The sequence below is a fragment of the Sciurus carolinensis genome, chromosome 9 (genome assembly GCF_902686445.1).
Source record: "Sciurus carolinensis chromosome 9, mSciCar1.2, whole genome shotgun sequence".
Lineage (NCBI taxonomy): Eukaryota > Metazoa > Chordata > Mammalia > Rodentia > Sciuridae > Sciurus > Sciurus carolinensis.
The window spans coordinates 139197719-139217929 of record NC_062221.1 but is presented as its reverse complement, the minus strand read 5'-3'; the positions used below and the strand labels follow the sequence as shown (position 1 = coordinate 139217929).

The 20211-nt window shown below is 46.6% G+C and overlaps 2 protein-coding genes across 8 annotated transcripts in view; one reads left to right on the top strand and one right to left on the bottom strand.

Moving 5' to 3' along the window:
* Rrp1b (ribosomal RNA processing 1B) overlaps positions 1 to 11249 on the bottom strand; it is a 29963-nt gene extending 18714 nt beyond the window's left edge. Inside the window, exons 1-6 of one of the 4 annotated variants that reach the window (XM_047563216.1) lie at positions 11074 to 11249; positions 5428 to 5510; positions 3851 to 3908; positions 2686 to 2771; positions 1970 to 2031; positions 1484 to 1613 (exon numbers count right to left, since the gene is read on the bottom strand). In XM_047563216.1, coding sequence (XP_047419172.1) covers positions 1484 to 1613; positions 1970 to 2031; positions 2686 to 2771; positions 3851 to 3908; positions 5428 to 5510; positions 11074 to 11203 — 549 coding nt within the window. In that variant the 5' untranslated portion in view covers positions 11204 to 11249. The other 3 variants (XM_047563219.1, XM_047563217.1, XM_047563218.1) reach the window with 3 other exon arrangements.
* A 49-nt stretch (positions 11250 to 11298) lies between these two features.
* Hsf2bp (heat shock transcription factor 2 binding protein) overlaps positions 11299 to 20211 on the top strand; it is a 74660-nt gene continuing 65747 nt past the window's right edge. For 3 of the 4 annotated variants that reach the window (XM_047563232.1, XM_047563231.1, XM_047563228.1), the window contains exons 1-3: positions 11436 to 11727; positions 12346 to 12605; positions 13067 to 13217. In XM_047563232.1, the coding sequence (XP_047419188.1) occupies positions 12570 to 12605; positions 13067 to 13217 (187 nt within the window). In that variant the 5' untranslated portion in view covers positions 11436 to 11727; positions 12346 to 12569. The other variant, XM_047563230.1, reaches the window with a different exon arrangement.

Here is a 20211-nt window from a genome sequence, read left to right as displayed (position 1 = left end):
GGGGTGGGTGGGTACCAGGGATTGAACTTAGGGGCACTGAGCCACATCCCCACCCTATTTTGTATTTTATCTAGAGACAGGGTCTCACTGAATTGTTTAGCGCCTCGCTTTTGCTGAGGCTGGCTTTGAACTCCCAAACCTCTTGCCTCAGCCTCCTAAGATGCTGGGATTATAGGTGTATTCACCTTGTCTGGCTCTGTAGGTATTTTTTTTTTTTTTTTTTTTTTGGGTGCTGGGGATCGAACCCAGGGCCTTGTGCTTATAAGGCAAGTACTCTACCAACTGAGCTATCTCCCCAGCCCCTGTAGGTATTTTTAATTGTTTCTTTTCCTTTCTCTCTTTTTTTTGGTACTGGGAATTGAAACCAGGGGTGCTTAACCACTGAGTCATATCCCTAGCCCTTTTTATTTTATTTTTAAAAATTTGAGGCAGGGTCTTGCTAAGTTGCTTAGGACCTCAATAAGTTGCTGAGGTTGACCTTGAACTTGCAACCCTCCTGTCTCAGCCTCCCAAGCTGCTGGGATCACAGGTGTGTGCCACCATGGCCCAGTTCTCTCTCTCTTTTTAAAAAAATTTTAAAAAATTCACACATATTCACACACATATTCACACATTGTACACAAATGGAGCATAACTTCTCATTCCTCTGGCTGTACATGGTGCTGAGTAACACCAGTAGTGTGATCATACATGTATACAAGGTAATGTCTGTCTCATTCCACCATCCTTCCCATCCCCACCACTCCACCCCTCCTCTCACTCCCCTCTGCACAATCCAAAGTTCCTTCATTCTTCCCAATCACCCCCGCCAACCCAGCACCAACCTGGAAGTTCGTAAGCAGGGGTAAGTCATGTTAGGAAAAAAGAGAAAGGGCAGGGAGGAGGGGTGGGCCTGTTATTCTCCTAATTTTCTCATGTTTACAGTGTCTCACATCTCTAAAATGAAACGAAGCTAAGTTTCAGAGACAAAGGTTGGGGGCAGTGTGAGCCAAAGAAGTAACAGGCAGCCAAACCCTGCTGACTGGGAGGTAGGCCCAGAAGATCTGCCTTCCATGGTTGCCGGGCAACACGTGTAAACAGCACAGGATCATAGCCACTAACTACAGTGCCAGTCAGGTGTTCTCTGTCCACTTCTCCCTGCTCTCTCTTTGAAGAGGCAGGGTCTTGCTATGTTGGTCCTGAATTCCAGGGCTCAAATGACCCTCCTGCCTAAGGCTCCAGGTAACTGGGACCACAGGGGTGCAACATTGTGCCTGGCTCCATTGTTTTCCAATGCCATACACATCACGGTGCACAGTCGTTGTCCACATGTCCTACCAGTTGCCTGGTGCACATTCCCATGTTGGGAATGACTTGGCGAAGGTGGAACCCATTCTACTACTGTCACTGGTACTGAGTGCCAATGGGTGGCACTTTGCTGACAACTCTTCCAAGCAACTGTGGTCTTGTCACACTGCTGGCAGAACGCCAAACTGCTTCTTACCTCTTTCCCTCCCACTTTGGATAGTTCGTCCAGATAAATATCGATGAAATGGAATTTCACTCCATCAGGAGACCGGCTCTCAGGACACAAGATCTCCTTCATCAGAACATCTAGAAAAACCTTGATTTGGCTAAGGAAAAAAACATGATTCTTTTAATGACAGCATGCCAACACTTCTCTCTTTCCCAAGAGAAAACAAAGCCCCGCCCGCCACAGAAGCCCAGCTGCTTCGTGCCTTCACTGGGCGCCCTCCCTGGGGAAGGATGCTTTTGGCTCCTCACGGCAGCACCCTATGGGATTACTGCACAGATAGGCAACTCAGGCTTTCTGATTCAGAAAACACCTGATCATCCTGCGAGTGCTTTTTTGGTTACTGGGGATCGGCCAGAGCTTTGTGCATGCCAGGCGACACTACTGCTGAGGAACTCCCAGGCTTTCTTCACTGTCCTTAGGGTCACCAAATGCTAACTCAAATACTTCACCAACCTTTCCTCCCAGCCACTCCGTTTCAGAACTTCAAAAGACTGTCTCAGGACCAGGCGAATCAGCTATAGACAGACAATTTTGTTATAAAAGGCAAAGTAAGAAATGTTAATAGCTTGTCAGAATAAGGAGACCAAATGAAACTGGTGCTGCCTGGATCCCCAAAATGAAACAATATCCCTAATAAATATGATAACATATTTAACTTACAGATCCAAGAATGTTCACCAATGATCCCCAAGTTTACCCTCAACAGCTAGAAGAGCTGCAGAGAACCTTCCCCAAATACCTAATGCTGCCCAACAGCCTCACTTACCTGGCGCTTGCTCTACTTCAGACAAAAATAATTTTTTTTTTTAGTGCTGGTGATCAAACCCAGGGCCTAGCACACAGTGGGCAAGTGCTCTGCCACTGAGCTAAATCCCCAACTCTCCTCCATTGCTTTTATGATGTAGAACTTTCTTTCTGCACAGGAGTTGTTTCTTCTCAGTACTGGTGAATGAACCCAGGGCCCTGTGCGTGACAAGCAAGCACTCTACCACTGAGCTACAACCCCAGACTATTTTATTTTGAGACACTGTCTCACTAAGTTGCTGAGGCTGGCCTTGAACATCTGAACCCCGTGGCTCAGCCTCCCAGCTGGAACCGCAGGTGTGTGCCACCGAGCACGGCTGCACATGAGATCTTAGTCGATGTGGACAAAGGCACGCGGACCTTACCATGTAGTATTTGTCCAGGCGCAGCTTGTCTATTCCCTTCCATTCTCGATTTATGGTTTGCCAGAAGGTCTGAATGAACAGGTGTTCTGCAGGGAATAAGAGATTCTGAATGCTTGGTTCCTGTGTTAGCGTATGACCAATAGCAAGAAGATAGTGAGAGAAACGAGTGCTTATTATCTCAAAAATTCTTGGGTAGCTAAACAATCTGGCCAATCATTGAATACACTTGATAATTTCCAAAAATAGATTACAATACCAGCAAGATTAGTGAGTCCTCCCCACCAGAGCATTCTCTGGAGCAGGTTTCTTTACCTACTGTAAAGCCTGATCCACATCTACGAACCCCTTCCCCCGCACCCACTGAAACACATGTTCATCTGGAGGAACACTCACATGCTCCACGTGGACTAGTTTTCACCTGCTTCAGGTGTCATATAGGGGAGCTTTAGCACAGGCAGTCTGGTCTTATCTTCTGAGCCATGATGCTAGCATGTTTTCACTGAGAACACTTGCTGATTTCTGTCTTGAATTTACTACTTCTCAGAGTAAAATTCTTTCTCAATATATTAAACCTACGCTATGCATCATTCAATGTCCTTCACTGTGAGCTAAACCAGAACCACTGCGGTTACTCAAATCACTGCGATGGTTTTGCTCTGGGGAATGCTACGCAGAACACACTCTGTCATCCTTTCTTCCTTTATAAATAATCCAAGTCTGTCTCAGCAATCTTAATTTTCCCTTCTGTCTTCTTTTTGGTAGAGGAGCTTCTTTGTACTTGGCTACCAGTGGTGTTCTCTATCTAACCTTGGAGAGCATGGACCTGCCAGAGGTACCGAACACTAGGCGTATGAATGGATGGCTGTTGAGAGTGGCCAAGTGACTCAGAACCTGGTTGAGGTTCTAATCTTTGTTGAGTGACTTTGCACAAGGTGTCCCCATACTCTCTTAGAAGTTGCTACCTCTGTCTACAAGCTTTTAAAACAAGAAAGGCTTGTTGCCTGATGACCACACAATACAGCACCAGGCTCATGCTAAACAAGCATCCTGGAAAACAGGGACTCTGAAGGAAGGAAAAGAAACAACACTGACTAGGTTTCCCAGGCAAATTACCAAATGCGATGAACAAGGAAGTTTTGAAAGTCATGAAAACATCAGGACTTACGAGCCTCTGAGCTGTTAACAACATGGATGAGTTGGGAAATAGTGTTCGCTAGCTCCTCCTGTAAAGGTGGGTTGGGGAGAAACATGGGGGTTATTACGTGTAGCACCACCAAGGCAGCACTGTGGCCTGCATCCTCCTCCCACCCTGCTGGCGGGAAAGCCTGCGCTGCCTGCTCTAGTGGGCTGCCACTGAGGGGCGGCTCTGAGCACCTGCTGTCTTCAAGTGTGGAACCTCAACTTCAGTGGGTCACTATGCTGACTTGACGTGTGTCGGGAATGGGCTAAGCTGCGGGTTTAAAAGCACCTAGTAAGCTGTTCAACGACCCACAGGAGGCCTACACTGACGGTCTATCCCTGGTTTTAAAACTGTAATTAAGCTGAGATTGTATCAAAATCCCCAAATGCTATGAAAGACAGAAGACACAGGATTGCTTCCCTAGAGGCTGAACACTGGGGTTCTCACTCCAGAGACCCAATACGTTGGGTCAGAAAGTCCTCTACTTGGCTTGGCCAGAGTAGGTAGGAATACAAAGGTTAGACAGGACGCTCCTAGGCTCTGCCCTGGACAAAATGTCCTCTGAAGACCACACTGGCCAAGGTGCAGTGGGCATGGCCTGTGAAGAAGCCTGCCTGGCAGAGTCAACAAAAGCCTCCATCCGCCAGGTCCCTGGGCATGAAAGGCCCTCAGTGCACTGCTCACATTTCACCTATCCTAATTTTCCTTCCTTTTAATGAACTCCAGACTTGAAAATGTTGTTTATTGGTCCTTTCTTCACTAAAGCTGCTGGTTGTCAGTTCTGAATGAATAAAAAATATTCTGCCCTGCTAACCTGCTCAAAATATGTTCAGTAGTGTGAATGTAAGAAATCCACACAAGCTGCTACCGGCATGGGGGTAGTGGCAAGGCTGCGCGGAGGAGCCCAGCAGGAAACACTGTGCACCAGGACCTGTGCGCCAGTGGCTTGCACGTTTCCAGGAGGCTCGCTCCTCCACTGGCAGAGGTGGGCCTGCTTTCAGAAGGTGGCTGTCTAGGAGATGAGAAGCAGCCTCTAACAGTGCTGGTCGTGGGGCTGAGCGTACTCCGCAGACAGGGACCAAGGCTCACACACGCTGGGTGTGGTATGGTTCCCCTGAGTTTCAGTGGTTAGAAGCTTTAGCCACCAGGGTCTGGCCGCCTGCTCTGTAAAGAACTGTAGTACAGCCACACGGGGCCAGAGGTGGGCGTGGAGCCTGCCTCTCGAAGTTTCTTAAGACTAGTGCTTCCTTTCGCTCCTTTTGTCCACAAGGAGTAAACTTGACAGAGAAGAAACAGAAATTTTAAAACAGACAATGCAAAACCTACCATGGTATCTATGAAATGATGACAGAAGTCTACGACTTAGAATGTCCATTGTATCTGAAAGATGATTGACCTAACAGCTGGCGCAGCGTCCCTTTCTGCTCAGGCGAGAGCTGAGGAAACGGCTCCTGGACGCACTCATTCTCATCTGCTTAGGAATGCTGGGGCACTGACTGTCAACATCAAGTCTCTCACCACCGTGCCAGAGGTCCAGGAACACGACAAAGGGGCTGGGTTACCTGCAGAAGGGGTTCATCCTGCACCCACATGCAGTAGAAGAGTCCTTTCCATATTTTTAGGAGTTCTTCTTGGCTGAAACCTCCTGCAGAGCAAAAGAACACACACACACAAACACACACAAACAAATCTTACTTTAGAGTCTACACATTTCCTTTCTTAAAGCTTAAGAGGGCTATCGAAGTGATGGAAACATTACCACATGCACGTAATTCTCTTCTAACCCCAAGCCTTGTTTCTTAAATTTGAAGGACACGTTTTCTACATTATAATGAACACGTGGACCGCACACATAGCTTCACTGGCCATGGAGAGGGCACTATGAAGACATGTCCTTACCAGCCAAGAAATACAAGGAAACAAGTGTGACTGCAATAGCTTCAGCCCACAGGGTGGAGGGTGCAGCTTAGTGGTGGAGTGCCTGCCTGGGTTTGAGACCCTGAGTTCGATCCCTCCAAACCAAAACCAAACAAACTGACCCACAAGGTGGCCATTATAGAACCAGTACCCCCTCAAGCACTGCCTGCTTAAAACTGCAAATTTCACAAATGATGCAGGACTCTCCAATCACATGAATTCTCTAGCAACTGGCAGACTTACTGAAGAACAGAAAGTCAGGCAGGCTGAGGATGCAGGAGGCTCCCAACAGCAGACCCGAGAGGACGTGAGAGTCAAAGGAAAGGTCCTGTGGAAACTGACACGGCTTTGGGATATTTTTGCAAAAGTGCCCCTTAGTTTTAAGGATCCTACTGAGGTTAACTGCTGCTGTACCCAGTCTCCTTCTGCTCGCTGGGCAATTTTAGCTGATACTGAATGTACCCTGGATTGGTTTTATTCTTACTCTAGCCCCTCTCCTTTGCCTCTATGAATGAACCACCAGCCTGTAACTGACTCAGGAGTCACGAAACATGCTAAGCCATGCAAGGAATAAAAATGAGAGGCAAGTTTCCACTCCTGGAGCTCAAGACCATGGCTAGGGATCAACATCCTCAAGTGTCCATGTGCTACAAATGTCTTCACTGACACCTCACTAGGAGTGATGGGAGAATCTTTGGGAGCAGCAGACTGGGGAACACTAGATGAATGCAAACAAGAAGTATGGACTTTGATTTGTCATGCAAATCAGCAGACTGGGTATTACATGATAGTAAGAATGTTTTTAAGGTAGGACGAGGGTACTGTGGTTATGAGTCCTTATCTTTCAGACATACATGCTGAGGTGTCTGAAAATGGAGTGAGATACCTGGGTTTTGGTTCACAAGAACCTAGAGGGAAGGAGGAAAGGGCAGACTGACAACCTGGCCCGGCACTGGCAAATGCCAAAGCAGAGAAATGAGGACAATTGGGCTGGGGTTGAGGCTTAGTGGTAGTGTGCTTGCCTAGCACTTGTGAAGCACTGGGTTCAATCCTCAGCACCACATAAAAATAAATAAATAAAATAAAGGTGTTGTACCTATCTACAACTAATTTTTTAAAAAATGAGGACACTTTTTATATGTTTGAAATATTCCTCAACATAAAGAAAAAAGGATGCCATAAGTGTTGAAGAATTTTTTTTTTTTTTTTTTTTTTTTGTGGTGCTGGGGATCGAACCCAGGGCCTTGAGCATGCAAGGCAAGCACTCTACCAACTGAGCTACATCCCCAGCCCCAATGTTGAAGAATTTATAAGCAAAGAGGATTAAAGGAGCAGCGTTACTGTGAGGCCAGGGCCTGGCACTCCTGGTTTTTGGGGCTGGTTCTGGAGTAGCTGCACTGCTATTTCCTGCCCAGGTTGCCCAATTTCAGGGCAGAGATGTGGAGGGGAGCAGAGGTCTGGTGGGGCTCATGCTACACAGAGGAAAGGAAGAAGCAGTGGGGGCTTAAGTCAGATCATAGGAATTTTTTGGAGAGCACATGACACTTTCTGCTCAGGCTCTGAAGTCTATTTTCCACTAGACCTGGAGCACACAGCCGTTTTCTGTGCTCAGTCACCCCTCACAGGAAGACAGTGTGCCTGAGAGCAGATTCTACCCAGGGAGCAGAGCCTCAATGGAGAAACACGGGGCTCTGGTACCACTGGCTGGTGGCATGGAGCGTCATTTTACACTTAGAGCTAGTGTGGCTTGGAGGTTCTGTTGATTAGCAACTGAAGAGTTCTACTGAAAACACATTTTTATTGCAAAAAATCCGTGTTCTAACATTCAAAATTCATAGTCAAGTGTGCCTTGTTCATTGCCTCCCAAATTCCAGTCTCTTCCCCAGAGGGGCAACTACTATCTACCTAATGCATTTCTTTCTAGATCTTTCCTATGCATATGCAGAACAGTTACCTGTATTGTGGAAAAGCATAGCTATGTGTTAGAATGTATGTATGACAATCTTCTGTATTCTTGCTTTTCTCACTTAAAGCTGCTTGGTGTATGTTTATCTCCAGACAGTTCTCAAGCCAATGGTAAGCAACAACGTGATACACCCAATAATTTTGGACAGTCCACACCTATCAAAGTCAAAGGAATAATATGATGTGCTAGAGACCTGTATGGAAAAACAGAAGATTCTAATAAAGTTAAAGTAACAGCACAGTCTGGACAGTGGGCAGGGATATGAAAGCACATTCTGTCTCATTTCAGCTGAAGGAAGCCACAAAGTACAGCGGAGACCAATAGGTGGTCAGGCCCCAGATTGCTGTGTACAAGAGTGCAGTACCAGAAAACTGTCTACTGACCTTTGGAACTTAGTCCCCTTACTGTACAAGGTATATAGTCAAGGTCAAAATGAAAGGCACACTCGAGAAGCATGAAAGTGAAGCATGTTCAACAGGGGGATGTGGTTATGATCAGCTCACTTTTTAGCCATAGTCTATCCAAGTGTGCCACCATGCCTGGCTAGATTTAGTTATTTTATTTTTTTGGTACTAGGAATTGAACCCAGAGGTGCTTTATCACTGATATTTCCAATCCTTTTTATTTTGAGACAGGGTTTCACTAAGTTGCTTGGGTCCTGCTCAGTGGCTGGGCCTGGCCTCAAATTTGTGATCCTCTTGCCTCAGCCTCTGGAGTTACTGGGATTACAGGTGTGTGCCATCATGCCTGGCTAGGTTCAGTTATTTTAAAACGAGTAAGGTGAACATGAAAGTGAGACATGCAGACACAGGAAATACCAGTAAGTTTTGAAATGAGAACACTGAACAGCAATAGGTCCCCAGGATGTGAGCACGGAAGTCACTCAGGATAGGGGCAGTGACACACTAACTCAGCCCAGGGTCAGAACAAGCATACTCCTACTTGTCAAGACTCCAGGGTGAGAGAGTTGCCCCATCACCCCAATGACTCTAAGACACCTCGGTCACAGACACTGTTGTTTTATGTCTCCAAAGAAAGCAATGATGTGAATGAAACCATCACAGGTTAATTTAAGATTCATCCCAATTTTAGGGGGGAATTTTTTTTTTTTTTTTGGACATGGGATTGAACCCATGTCTATGACTGAGGTATATCCCCCGCCACTTTTTTTGTTTTTTGAGATGAGGATCTCACCAAGTTGCTTAGGTTGTGTTAACCTTTTGATCCTCCTGACTCAGACTCCTGAGTAGCTGGGATGACAGGCACACACAATCCTGTATGGCAGATGTTAAAATTTTAAAGTTGTAGAATTGATAAGACCTACTGTAGGGATTGCTGGGTGTGGTGGTGCATGCCTATAATCCTGGTGACTCAGGAGGCTAAGACAGAAGGATTCCAAGTGGAGGCTAACCTCAGCAACTTAGGGAGGCCCTGTCTCAAAATAAAAAATAAAAAGGGCTGAGGATATAGCTCAATGGTAAATCTCCCCTGAGTTCACTTTCCAGTATCAAAGAAAAAAAAGATGGGGATTGACTGTTTAGTTCAGTGTCAATATTAGGGTACATAATAATAGCACACACCTGGTGCTTCCTAAATGTTTGCTGAATATATGAATTAATGAACCAGTCAGGACAAATGAGCTGTCATGAACCAAAACCACTATGATTTCATGTGATGGGGACTCATGGCTAAAGCACAAGAGCAATATTACACTGTTTGAAGTTGTACAAAGATTTCTAATTTGTTTCAAGACTACAGAGCTATTTATTTATGTTGCTGGCAGTTAAAACACTTCCTGACAAGATGCAAAAAAATCCTGAGTCTGTCAATGAGAGTCAAATGTCAGGAACTTGTGTTTCTATTTGGATGGAGCATATCTGTGGAAGAGACCTTGGTTTTTCTTGTCTATTATTGCTAAGACATCTACCCTACAGGTATTTTTGAAGGCCAACTATACTCCATGCAATGTGGGGAAGGTGGTGAATACAAGTAACTGGGTGTGGTGGGTGCTAACAAGGCAGGAACCCAGGGCATTGGTGTAAACTGACAGGCCTCAGGCAACTTTAGCCGGGTGCTAAATTTGAAGTACTGGGCCTGCTCACCAAAGGGGTTTGAGCAACAGGTTGTTTGGATGTCTCAGGTCCAGATGTACTGCATCTGACTTTGCTCTTGTCCACAGCCAGGCCCTCCTAAGTTGGATATGCTCCCACATCAAGCTAAGAGAACAGACAGAGCTGACTGTATTTGGAGGAAGAATGGCACATCAACGGATAATTAAGAAGCAATCTGCTACAGTAGAGACAGCACTGTTTGGCGATACTGAACTGAATGCTGGAAATAAGAAGGGGTAGGCTTCTTTGCAAAGTGAGCAGGAGGCAGAGGAGCAGCAGCAAGAGCAAGTTTTGGGGGGAAACCCTGTCTGGGGAACTTTGGGCATGGAGGCTGAGGTACCTGTGGGACATCTGAGTGGAGTGCTGGGCTAGCAGTTTAAATTTAAGAACCACTGCCATACATATATGGGAAACTACAAGAGTAAACTGACTCTTTGACACGGGGATGCCAAACAGAATGTCAAGAAATCTCATCTTCACTCCTCAGACTTCCCACCAAAGTTTAATTTTCTTTTCTTTTTTATTCGGGATATGTGTGTGATCTTTTGTGATTTCAACATAAAACAAAGAATGTCAGTAACGGGGGAAACAATGCTCTTTTAAACGGATTTCAGTTCTGCTACTATTAGCAGTAACTAAGCCAAACTTTTGCCACCTCGTTGCAACGAAAACGCAACATAAAACCTCCATCGCCCATTTCAGTTCATACCTTAAGTGCTCACTCAAGCGATCCCCTTTAGGTCAGGTAAATAAATACTTCCACGCACTCCACTGCCTGCATTTCCAGCTTCACCTCCGGAGCCCTCTGCCCAACTAGCGGTCTCCGCGCCATTCCCGGGGCAGCTCGGCTCCGCCCGCATTTCCTGCGCACGGCGGGCTTCCCCGCGGGCGTCCGACCTCCGCCGAGCGGCCCGCGTCCACTCGAGCGCATTACCTGCCCGCGTCCCAGCCGCGCTCACGCACGCTCCACCTGGCCTGGCCGGCTCGCGAGCCTCCAGGGCAGGGGCCGGTCTTCTCCCCGCGCCCGGCATCTAACGGCGATGTCGAGTCGCCAGCCCGGGCCAGGTCTCGGCTCCGCCGCTGACTGTCGGCAAACCCCGGACCCCCGCCGCTCCCGCCCAGCGCGGCCCTGGCACTGCACGCGGGCGGCTGGCAGCGCGCCTCGGCGATCGCGACGCGGGCCCTGGGCCGCGGCGGACCCCGCGGGCGCCCACCTGTCTCGCTCTGCGTCTTCACGCTGAGGTACTGGCGCAGCTTCCTCACCGCGCGGTCGCGGACGCCCTTCTCGCTGGACGCCAGTCGCTGAGCAAACTGGACCTCGGCAGGCTGCATGGCGGGGGCCATCGCGCCCGCCCGAGCATCGCCAGCCGCGCGCCCGCGGCCCGGCCGCGCCTGCGCAGAGGGGCGGCGCACGCCGATGGCGTCACAGAGGCGTCGCCCGCCGCGCATTCGGGGCGCCCGCGTGGTCCGGGAGCGGCTCCGGCCGTGGGAGGAGCCGCCCAGCCTCACCGCGTGGTGCCGGCGCTGTCATTGGTTTGCCACGGCTCAGGGCGGTCGGCCGCGAGGTTAGCCAGGGTCGGGTCTTGTCCGGAAGGAGACAGGCGGCTGGCCTCAAATGGCCTGGAATGCTAAAGCACGCTTAGCAAAGCCCGGTCAGGCCAGCTCTCCTGCGATGCGCACCCACCGAGGTTCCCAGGATCTGAGCCCGAAGAGCAGGCCCTTCTGGGGCCTGCTTAGCCTGCGAACGGGCAGACCCTCCCGGCCGGCCACCGCGTGGTTCCGGCAGGGCCAGTGCACTCCCCCTGGAGCCCAGTGCCCTGATGAGCGGCTGCGGATGGGGAGTGCGGCGGCACTTGGAACAGGGGCAGGTGTGTGGACTGCGGAGGGAACCGCCGCCTCCACCCCGTATCCTGGGGCAGGTGTAGGGGTGTCCAGTGCCCAGTGACCTGTCCCACCCTTTCCCCCTGCATCTTGTGGGAAGGGTGCGGGATGCCAAAGGAATCACCTGTTCCCTCACTGGGCATCCTGAGCCCAATGACGATTGTGGTGTGGCCAGAACCTCCCCCGCTTCCGACCCCTTTCCCCCAACTTCCTAGGGCAGACTGGGGGAGTGAGTAGACCTACAAGTCCTCTGGCCTTTTAAACATTTGCACTTTAGGGGAGTGGGATCAGTGAAGGCTGCTTGCCGATCCGCAGAGGGGAAATTTTTAACGGTTGTGCTAATTTTGGGATCATCTAAGACAGAACCGAATTTGCTGGATTAAGTGACTCCCCTAAACTTAGGGTGGTTATATTATTTGATGTCACCTGGAAGAAACAACTCTCCTGGGGACACAAAAGTTCATCCCTTGAAATGAAAGCCGCTGGACGAGGGCCAGGATTTCTGCAGGGGCAGCCCCCTGCAGTGCTTCTCACCAAAAGAGAAAGGACTATTTGGGTTTTATTTGACATTTACTTCTGGGTTTCACTTTTCGTATACTTTGCAGTTAACAAGTGTTTAAAACTTGGGCTAAACCAGAAGATCAGAGCGGGACCTCCCTGGGTCCACCCCTCGACCCGGAGGCAGAGGATGCGGCGCAAACTCCAGGAGCTTTGAACCTCGCGGCTCTCCATACGGACCCTTCGGACCCGGCGTGGTCTCGTTCCCGCGCTTTCTGGCGTGCAGGGGTCAGAGGGTGCTGCGCAGGCGCACGGAGCCGAGGCGGCGGTCATGGGCGAGGCGGCAGGTGCTGAGGAGGCCTGCAGGGTCAGTCGCGAGGGCACCTTTACGCCGTTCGCCCCGCGGCGGGCCTCACTCCGAGAGCGAGGAGCGGTCCGCACGACCCCGTGCGCCGGGCAGGGGCCGGCTGGGGACGCGGCTTCTCGATGCCCTCGAAGGCGTGGCCGGGGCGCGGCGGGCGGGTTGCGAAGGCGGCGTCATGGCTGCTTAGCTGTGACCACCGCGGCCCGAGGGCCACGAGTGCTGGGAGCAGGTCCGGTTGCGGCCGCGTCCGCTCCGCGTCCCGCCGGCTGCGGCCTGGCGTTGAGAGGTGGGGTCCGGGCTCCGGCCCCTCTCCCCTGGGTGCCGCCCTGAGCTTCGCCCCAGCCCCTCCGCAGTCCAGATGAGGCCGCTGTTGACTTGAGGCATGAGAGACGCAGCCGGCTCGCGCTGCTGGCTTCAGTCATCTGAAGAGACGTTTAATAATCTTGAAGGTCTTCGTTTTTTAGCACATGGGAACTAAAGAAGAATTCGTTAAAGTCAGGAAGAAGGACCTGGAACGGCTGACAACTGAAGTGATGCAAATACGGGACTTTTTACCCAGAATACTAAACGGGGAGGTCCTGGAAAGCTTCCAGAAATTAAAGATCGTAGAAAAAAGTGAGTCCTGGTTCATTTTTAGCAGTCTCATTAGTCATTGGTGATCTAATAGAGCAGATTTATCTTATGTACATAACTACAAAATAATCGTAAATAAATTTTAAGGTGTTGTGATAGTACTTGTAATTACCTTAGGGAGAATGAGAAGACTTGTGGAGCTCCCCTTAAACAGGAACTTGACAGAAGTATGTTGGGTTGGAGGAAAGGTTGCCAGTTTTCTGTAGTGTCTGTTACTAGCTTCTCTTTCTGTCCTGTTCTCTACCTTGGCAGAAGAATTTTATGCTTTTTGTCTCTGAAAAACTCTACTCTGTAAATTAAAGATCCTGCCATCTTGCAGCCTCACGTGGGATTAATGGAGCTGTAGAGATAGCTGAATCTGTGTGCACTTGTCCCTGGGTGGATGGGAAGGTCAGCTTCTAGCTTTGATTTAAGGCAAGGATTTTGAAAACCTGTCCATTCACACTGTTGAGCTTCAGACTGAGCCATCATGGCAAGTACCAGTATAGGACCCTCTTAAAGTTCTTGAAAGTATTTTGAGATTGATTCAGTACTTGCCTGGTTGAGGCTGCATCACCATCAAGTCAACCTTTGAGGATTAAGACTAATTCCCCATGATCATTTTGGATTCTTCAATGTTTGCCCTAACTTAATCAGTCTGAGATCTCTAGGTGTAGGCCTGTAGTTTGACAAGATCAGGTTTGACTGACTGCAAAGTAGGAGACCACATTCCAGAGGAACTGGCAGGCATCTCACAAAAGATGAGGATAGTATTATTATAGGACTTGGGGACAGAAGATGCAGGCTGCCTCTGTCACAGTGACTGCAGACCAGGATGTGGTGTTCTTTCTTACTGTAAAATCTCAAAAACAGCAGTTTCTAAGAGTTGGATTTTTCAGAGCGAGGCTTCTCAGTGAATAAGTCTGTAATACCTCAAAGGGTTATTGTGACACTTTTCAGTTGCAGTGTCTTTAGTTTCCTGTTAATTTTGCAGCTGACTTTTTCTGCCTGCTCTTGTAGCTTGATTAATGGCAGGACAAATTTTCATTTTCTCAGCAAACTAATTTTTACTTTCTCACATTGACTCATGATAACCATTCCTCTGTCCCCATTTCACACTGGCTTACCTCATTCTTAGAGTACCACTCCCTGCCCCAGTTGGAGACTTTAGAGTCCCTTGTCTGTTCCAGTCCCATTAGTGCATCCTATATATTTTGCTTCAGAGATGCATCCTGACTTCCTTCAGGTTGCCTCCATCTGCACTGCATTATTTCACTTAAATCTTGTGCTTGCCTCCTCCAGGCAGTGTTGACCCCTTGCCAGCCTGAGTAATCTTTGGCATGTCAACCTGATCACATCATTCCTCTGTTCGAGTGTTCAACAGTTGCTCTTTGCTCTTAGGATAAAGACGGGCCAGCCAACAAATCCATTACCACCCAAATACCTAAACCAGGTCAGATCACGGCTTAAAGGACTTCATGTTGCTGGATACAACCTCCGTCTTGTGTCATTGTCTACTCTGGCTGCCCAGATGTGTCTTCCCTCATTGAAGTCATATTCTCTGTGCTGTTCCTTTCAACAGTTTGTGTTTTTCCCATTTTGCTTTGTTAGTTGATGGGTGGGCAGGGCCTCTGTTTTTATTTATTGTTATCTTTACCTGGCTGGATATTTGGTCTTGTAGGATTGTCCTGTCTGCACGCTCCTTTTTCTGAATTGCAGTGTTACGATGCTCACGTGCTTCTAGAAACCTGGTGTTCAGAGAGAGAAGGATCAAACTGACCTGGGTTATTGCAGAGGGTTCACTGTGGACTAAGAACCCGAGCTGATGAGAAGGATTTTTGCTTTTGTGGACTAACTTAAAAGGTGGCCTCCTAAAGCACCTGTCATCTAATTTTTTGCTCTTGAGTTCTTACCATTTAGGAAAGATATGAAGGAAAATGGTATTTCACTCTTTTTTTTTAAGGCCTATATTTGGTAGCCTTGGCCTTCCCATGGACCTGTCTTCCCGGTTTAATTGCTTGTAACATGATTGAGAATGGAACCACAGAGGAAATGCAGAGATCACACTGTGGCACCAAGAAGTGTTTTGGCATGGTGATTCTTCCTTCTTCCCACCAGCCCTGTGGTCCAATAGGTTATTGGCTTTGCTTGGTGTTGGCTTATTTTGCTTTTAGAAGCAGGTGTGGGCATCTAGTAACAGACCATGGGCAACCTGAAGGTGCAAACAAATGTCAGGGAAGGAATAGAGGGAAGCTGTTTACCTGTTTTCAGAAGTTTCCTTTAGAGTGTAGGTGAAGTTCTGTTTGGGTGGCTTCTGTGGATTTAGGCTGTAAATGTAACTTGCAAGCCAGCTTCAGAGCCTGAGTTGATGGAATGAGCATAGGGAGTGACTGATGCTAGCATAGGAGCTACCTTGGGAAGGTGGTCAAGGTAAGTGGTGCTTAGGAATAATGATGATGTGTTGCCTGAGCATTTTCAGGGACTTAGCACTGAGGAGAGAGGGAAAGGGAAGATGTTAAAATCTAGGGTGGTGGCACGTATGGAAGTCTTAAATGGGAGTGAGAGGATGGGTTATGGGTTCATCAGTTGGTTTTTCTTCTGTGCAGAGTAAGAATTGGGGTATAGTAGAACTGAGGACAGTAAAGGTGAGTAGTTTAGAGGACAAATAGTCTTGGATCATTTTTAGTTGAAATGAACCACTTGGAAGTTCCTATGTAGAAATGACTTCCGAGTAGCGATTCAGGTGATATTTTCACAAGGATGGCTTTTGCATCTGAATGTAGGATAGGTTGGAGGGGATTGGGTGGGAGATGGAGGGAAGCAGCGTTAGTGTTCCTCAAGGGAGCTTCTGGGCTCTGTTGAACTCTGATCTGGATGAAGCAGAAGGGAAATGAGAAGAAGCAACTAGTCCTGGTGATGAAGTGTGGAGACAGTTATGCTTGGGTCAGCTGAGGAATTGTGGAGTGAGGGGAGCCATCTCTCTCTTGCTTTCAATCTAGTATTTCAGTGTTTTTGTGTCTATTAAATGGGGACAGTAATGCTTACCAAGTTTAAGATGAGAAAACTCTTCTAAAGTGCTTGACCTAGGGCCTGTCCTTGGGAACTCTCAGTAGATAGTACCTCCCAGCTGTGGGATCCACTTGAGCTCTGGTGTAATGCAGAGTATGCTCCAATTCACAACCCGGCAGCTTTAAACACCATTGCTTAGTAAATTTGGAGAAGGTATTGGAAGTTTTGAATAAGAAACCTGGGTTGATCCCAGTTCTGTTCTTTATTTGCGTAACCCCCAGCTTCAGGTTTTTCTGCCTGTAAAGTGGGGGTGTCCACAGTGTTCACAGTGACTGCTCACTCTGTGTCTTATCCCTTTTCATCCTTTATTCATCCATCAGGGGGCTTCAAAATTTTGTTTTCAACTGGGAGAATTCTCTTTGCTTTTAAAATAAAATTTCACACATAGCTGGTGGTTCCATATGTAAAATATGTAAAGATCGTATATTTTCTGTGTTATTTTTAAAAATTCAACTTTAGAACATTTGCTTATGCGATCGGTGGGTACAGTAAGAGTGTTGTGATTAAAACAAAAATTCAATATTAGGGATTTTGGAAGACAGTTGCATTGTTATCCTCTGCATCCAATTTTCTGTTTTGGTTTTAATAGTAAAGTAGCCAGGAAATTGCAGATGATAATTTTCAGATAGGTCACCAGGCAACAAGAGGGCCCTTTCCAGTTAAACTGGTTTGGGGGTTTTGTTTTAATACAGATAACCAAGATGTCTTCCTTCATTGGTGAGTGATGATCTTGGGAACAGATGATGAAAAAGCTTGTTAAATCTTCATTAGCATATAGAAAATATTTTTCATGTATTATGTTATATTTGAGTTTTTTTTTTTTTTTTTTTATATACTGGGAATTGAATCCAGAAGGGCTCTACCACTGCACAACATCCTCAGCCTTTTTTACTTTTTATTGTGAGATGTGGTTTTGCTAAGTCGTTGAGTCTGGTCTTTAACTTGAGAGCTCCTGCCTTAGCCTTCTTAGTAACTGGGATTACAGATATGTACTGCTGTACCAGGCTGCATTTGAGGTGATAAATGATATAATTGGAAAAAAAAGGTACCTCTTGACAACTTGGTGGTAGTCTATCAGGTATTCAGAGTCTCAGGGGTGTTGGAATTAGTTTAATTTTGTATGTTGACACCAAGCAAAATTTCAGGTTCATTTCTGACATACCTTAGTTTCAACTTTTTAAAATTTATTTTAATAAGTATATTTAAATGTTATTACTGTAAAACAGGCTTGTTGTGGTCATTGAAAATATCAGCAATGCATACAAACTGGTGTAACCCTAATATACAGGCGAGAGATTTGAACAACTAATTTTCTTGAGCAGTGAAAAGTTTTTAAAATTTTAGGTTTGTCTACCAGCATCTAGCCTATGTCAGCTTTGTCAGTAGAACTTTATGTGGTGATGACATGAAATCCTTACTGTCCATATCTTTTTCATATAGTGCCTGCCTATGTGGTCAGCTGACCTAGCACTCTTTTTTGACAGGACAGCTTCCCCCACCCTCCCCATGCCCAGTGTTCTTGACATAAGTCATAAGTGGCCATATAAGTGTGGGTCTGATTTTGGATTTTTTTGTTAGTTTTTATCAGTATCATTATACAGTATTTAATTTTTTTTTTCAAAACTATGAATTGAACCCAGGGGTACTTAACCATGGAGCTAAATCCCCAGTGCTTTTTATTTTATATTTTATTTTTTATTTTATTTTGAGACAGGATCTCACTAAGCTACCCAGAATGGCTTCAAATTTATGATCCTCCTTCCTCAGCCTACTCTGTAATTGGGATTACTGGCATAGACCACCATACCTGGCTATTATTTCTTTATTCTAGTTCTCTGATGAAATTCTCTTGTGGTCTACATTCAAGAACATAGTAATCAGTTATTTTGAAGTCTGTATCTGGTAAATATGATCTCTGAGTCACTTGTGGGTCTGCTTTTGTTGTCTGCTTTTCTTCTTTGTAGGCCTAGTGTTTTTTTTTTTTATTGGTTAACAGGGTTTTTTCTTTTTTTTTTTTTTTTCCCCCGGTACTGGGGATCAAACTCAGGCCTTGTGCTTGCAAGGCAAGCACTCTACCAGCTGAGCTATCTCCCCAGCCCTAACAGGGTTTTTTTTTGTTGTTGTTGTTTTGTTTTGTTTTAAAACATGAAAACTGACTCTGCATGATGGTATTTTTTCCTGCATGATTTTTTGGTGCAGAGGGTTCTGCCAGACATTTAAAAGAAGAGTAAGAGTTGATCACCTTAATCCAGTCAGAGATTAAGCTGGTTCATGACTGGCTCTCTTATCAGTTCCAACTGGCCTCTTTCTAGTTCATTCTCATTTTCATTCAAGGGAGTTCAGTTTACCAAAGTCAGCTCACCTTGGCAGGCCTTGACTGCCAGTTTTTCTCTCTTGTGTGCCATGGGTGTAATTATAACTCTGCTGGGCAACTTGGCCTCTTCATTCATTTCTTGGTTCCACAGCCTCTCTGCTGCTTCTTACAAATTGACTGAGTGCTTTGAGGAGAGAAATGGTGCCCCTGTTAGCTCATTTGTCTATTTCCATTTTCTCCAGGATCATGATCCACTCATTTGTTTTGATAGTCCTGCACTTTAGTCCCCCAGTTTCATGGGACTGTTGGATGCTCCATCTAGTTTTGCTGTTTCTTTGCCTGTGTTGCTTTTGAGTACACAGAGGCCTCAGGAAGAGTTGGGCCCCCGTGCATTGGAATATTTTGCTCATTTCTGGGTCTTGTTATAAATTTGTAATTTTTAAATTAAGTCAGAAGTTTTAAAGGTATTATAAAACGGATATATTAATTGTGTATAGAACTGTAATTTCAAGTCACTCTCAGGTTCTTAGCAGCAGCTCTGAAAACCATAGCACTGTGTGATTTATGGGCTGTTTAGGTAAGTTTCCTGAAAATTTGATATTAATAAGAAGCAGGGGGAACCTCTGTTTTAGCTCTGAGAAGAATTCTTTCTGGTCCATAGAAGTATGAACTGGAGAAAGAATTATGGAGAGTGGAAGAGAAGTAAGAACGAAGAACAGGTCATTAATTTGACCTGGAGTTTATTTCAGAGTGAATCTGTCCATGTCTTGGTGGGGAACAAAAGGAGCAAGAGTACAGTGAAGAGATGACTTGCAAAGTTGTTGCAGGGTTGTGGGAACTAGCATCCAGGAGCTGGCAAGGGTAGAGCATGATCACCTGCCCTAGAGGAGCCAGAGTGAGAGAGTTACCAGCTGGGTGACGTGTGCCTCTGTATGATGGAGTTCTGCAGGGAACATGCAGTGAGAAGTAGCTGTCTTAACCTGTTTTCTCCTGTCCTCTGGTTTCCTTCAGGGCCTGCCCTGTCTACATCCAGCAGGAAGCCACAGGACAAGGAGCCAGTTACTGTGGATGTTGACATCAACCTTTTTGGGACACAAAGCAGGGTGAACTTGAGGGCTGCCTGGAATACAGGAAAGTGTAAAAAAGAAAATAGAAAGGAGCTTATGCACAGAGGAGGCGAAAGGTTAGCTAGATGGAGAAGTTGGAGCCAGGTAGGTTTGAATATCACTCCAGATCCCCAAGTTACGTACGTGTAGACAGGTAAAAAACAAAATCCTCAAGACTCTCTTTGGAAAACACTTCAAAATCCATTTGACTTCAGCAAGATTGGTCTTAGTTTTTGTGATGTATTTTTTTCAGGTCTTTCAGTGAATTTATTTCATCTGTCAGGTGGGCATTTATTATATACCTGATATTTGTCAAGGATTGCTAGGCAGAGAGGGGATATAAAAAGGATAAGATTTGATCCATTCCTTGACAGTTTCAGGTAGGCCGGGGAGTTTGGCATGCAGATAAAAGAAGGGCATATGGCATATACCCTGGCTGTGCCAGGGTGGGAATACATTTTGATTAGTCATATATTTTCCTCATTTTATAAAAGATTAAGGCTTTTAT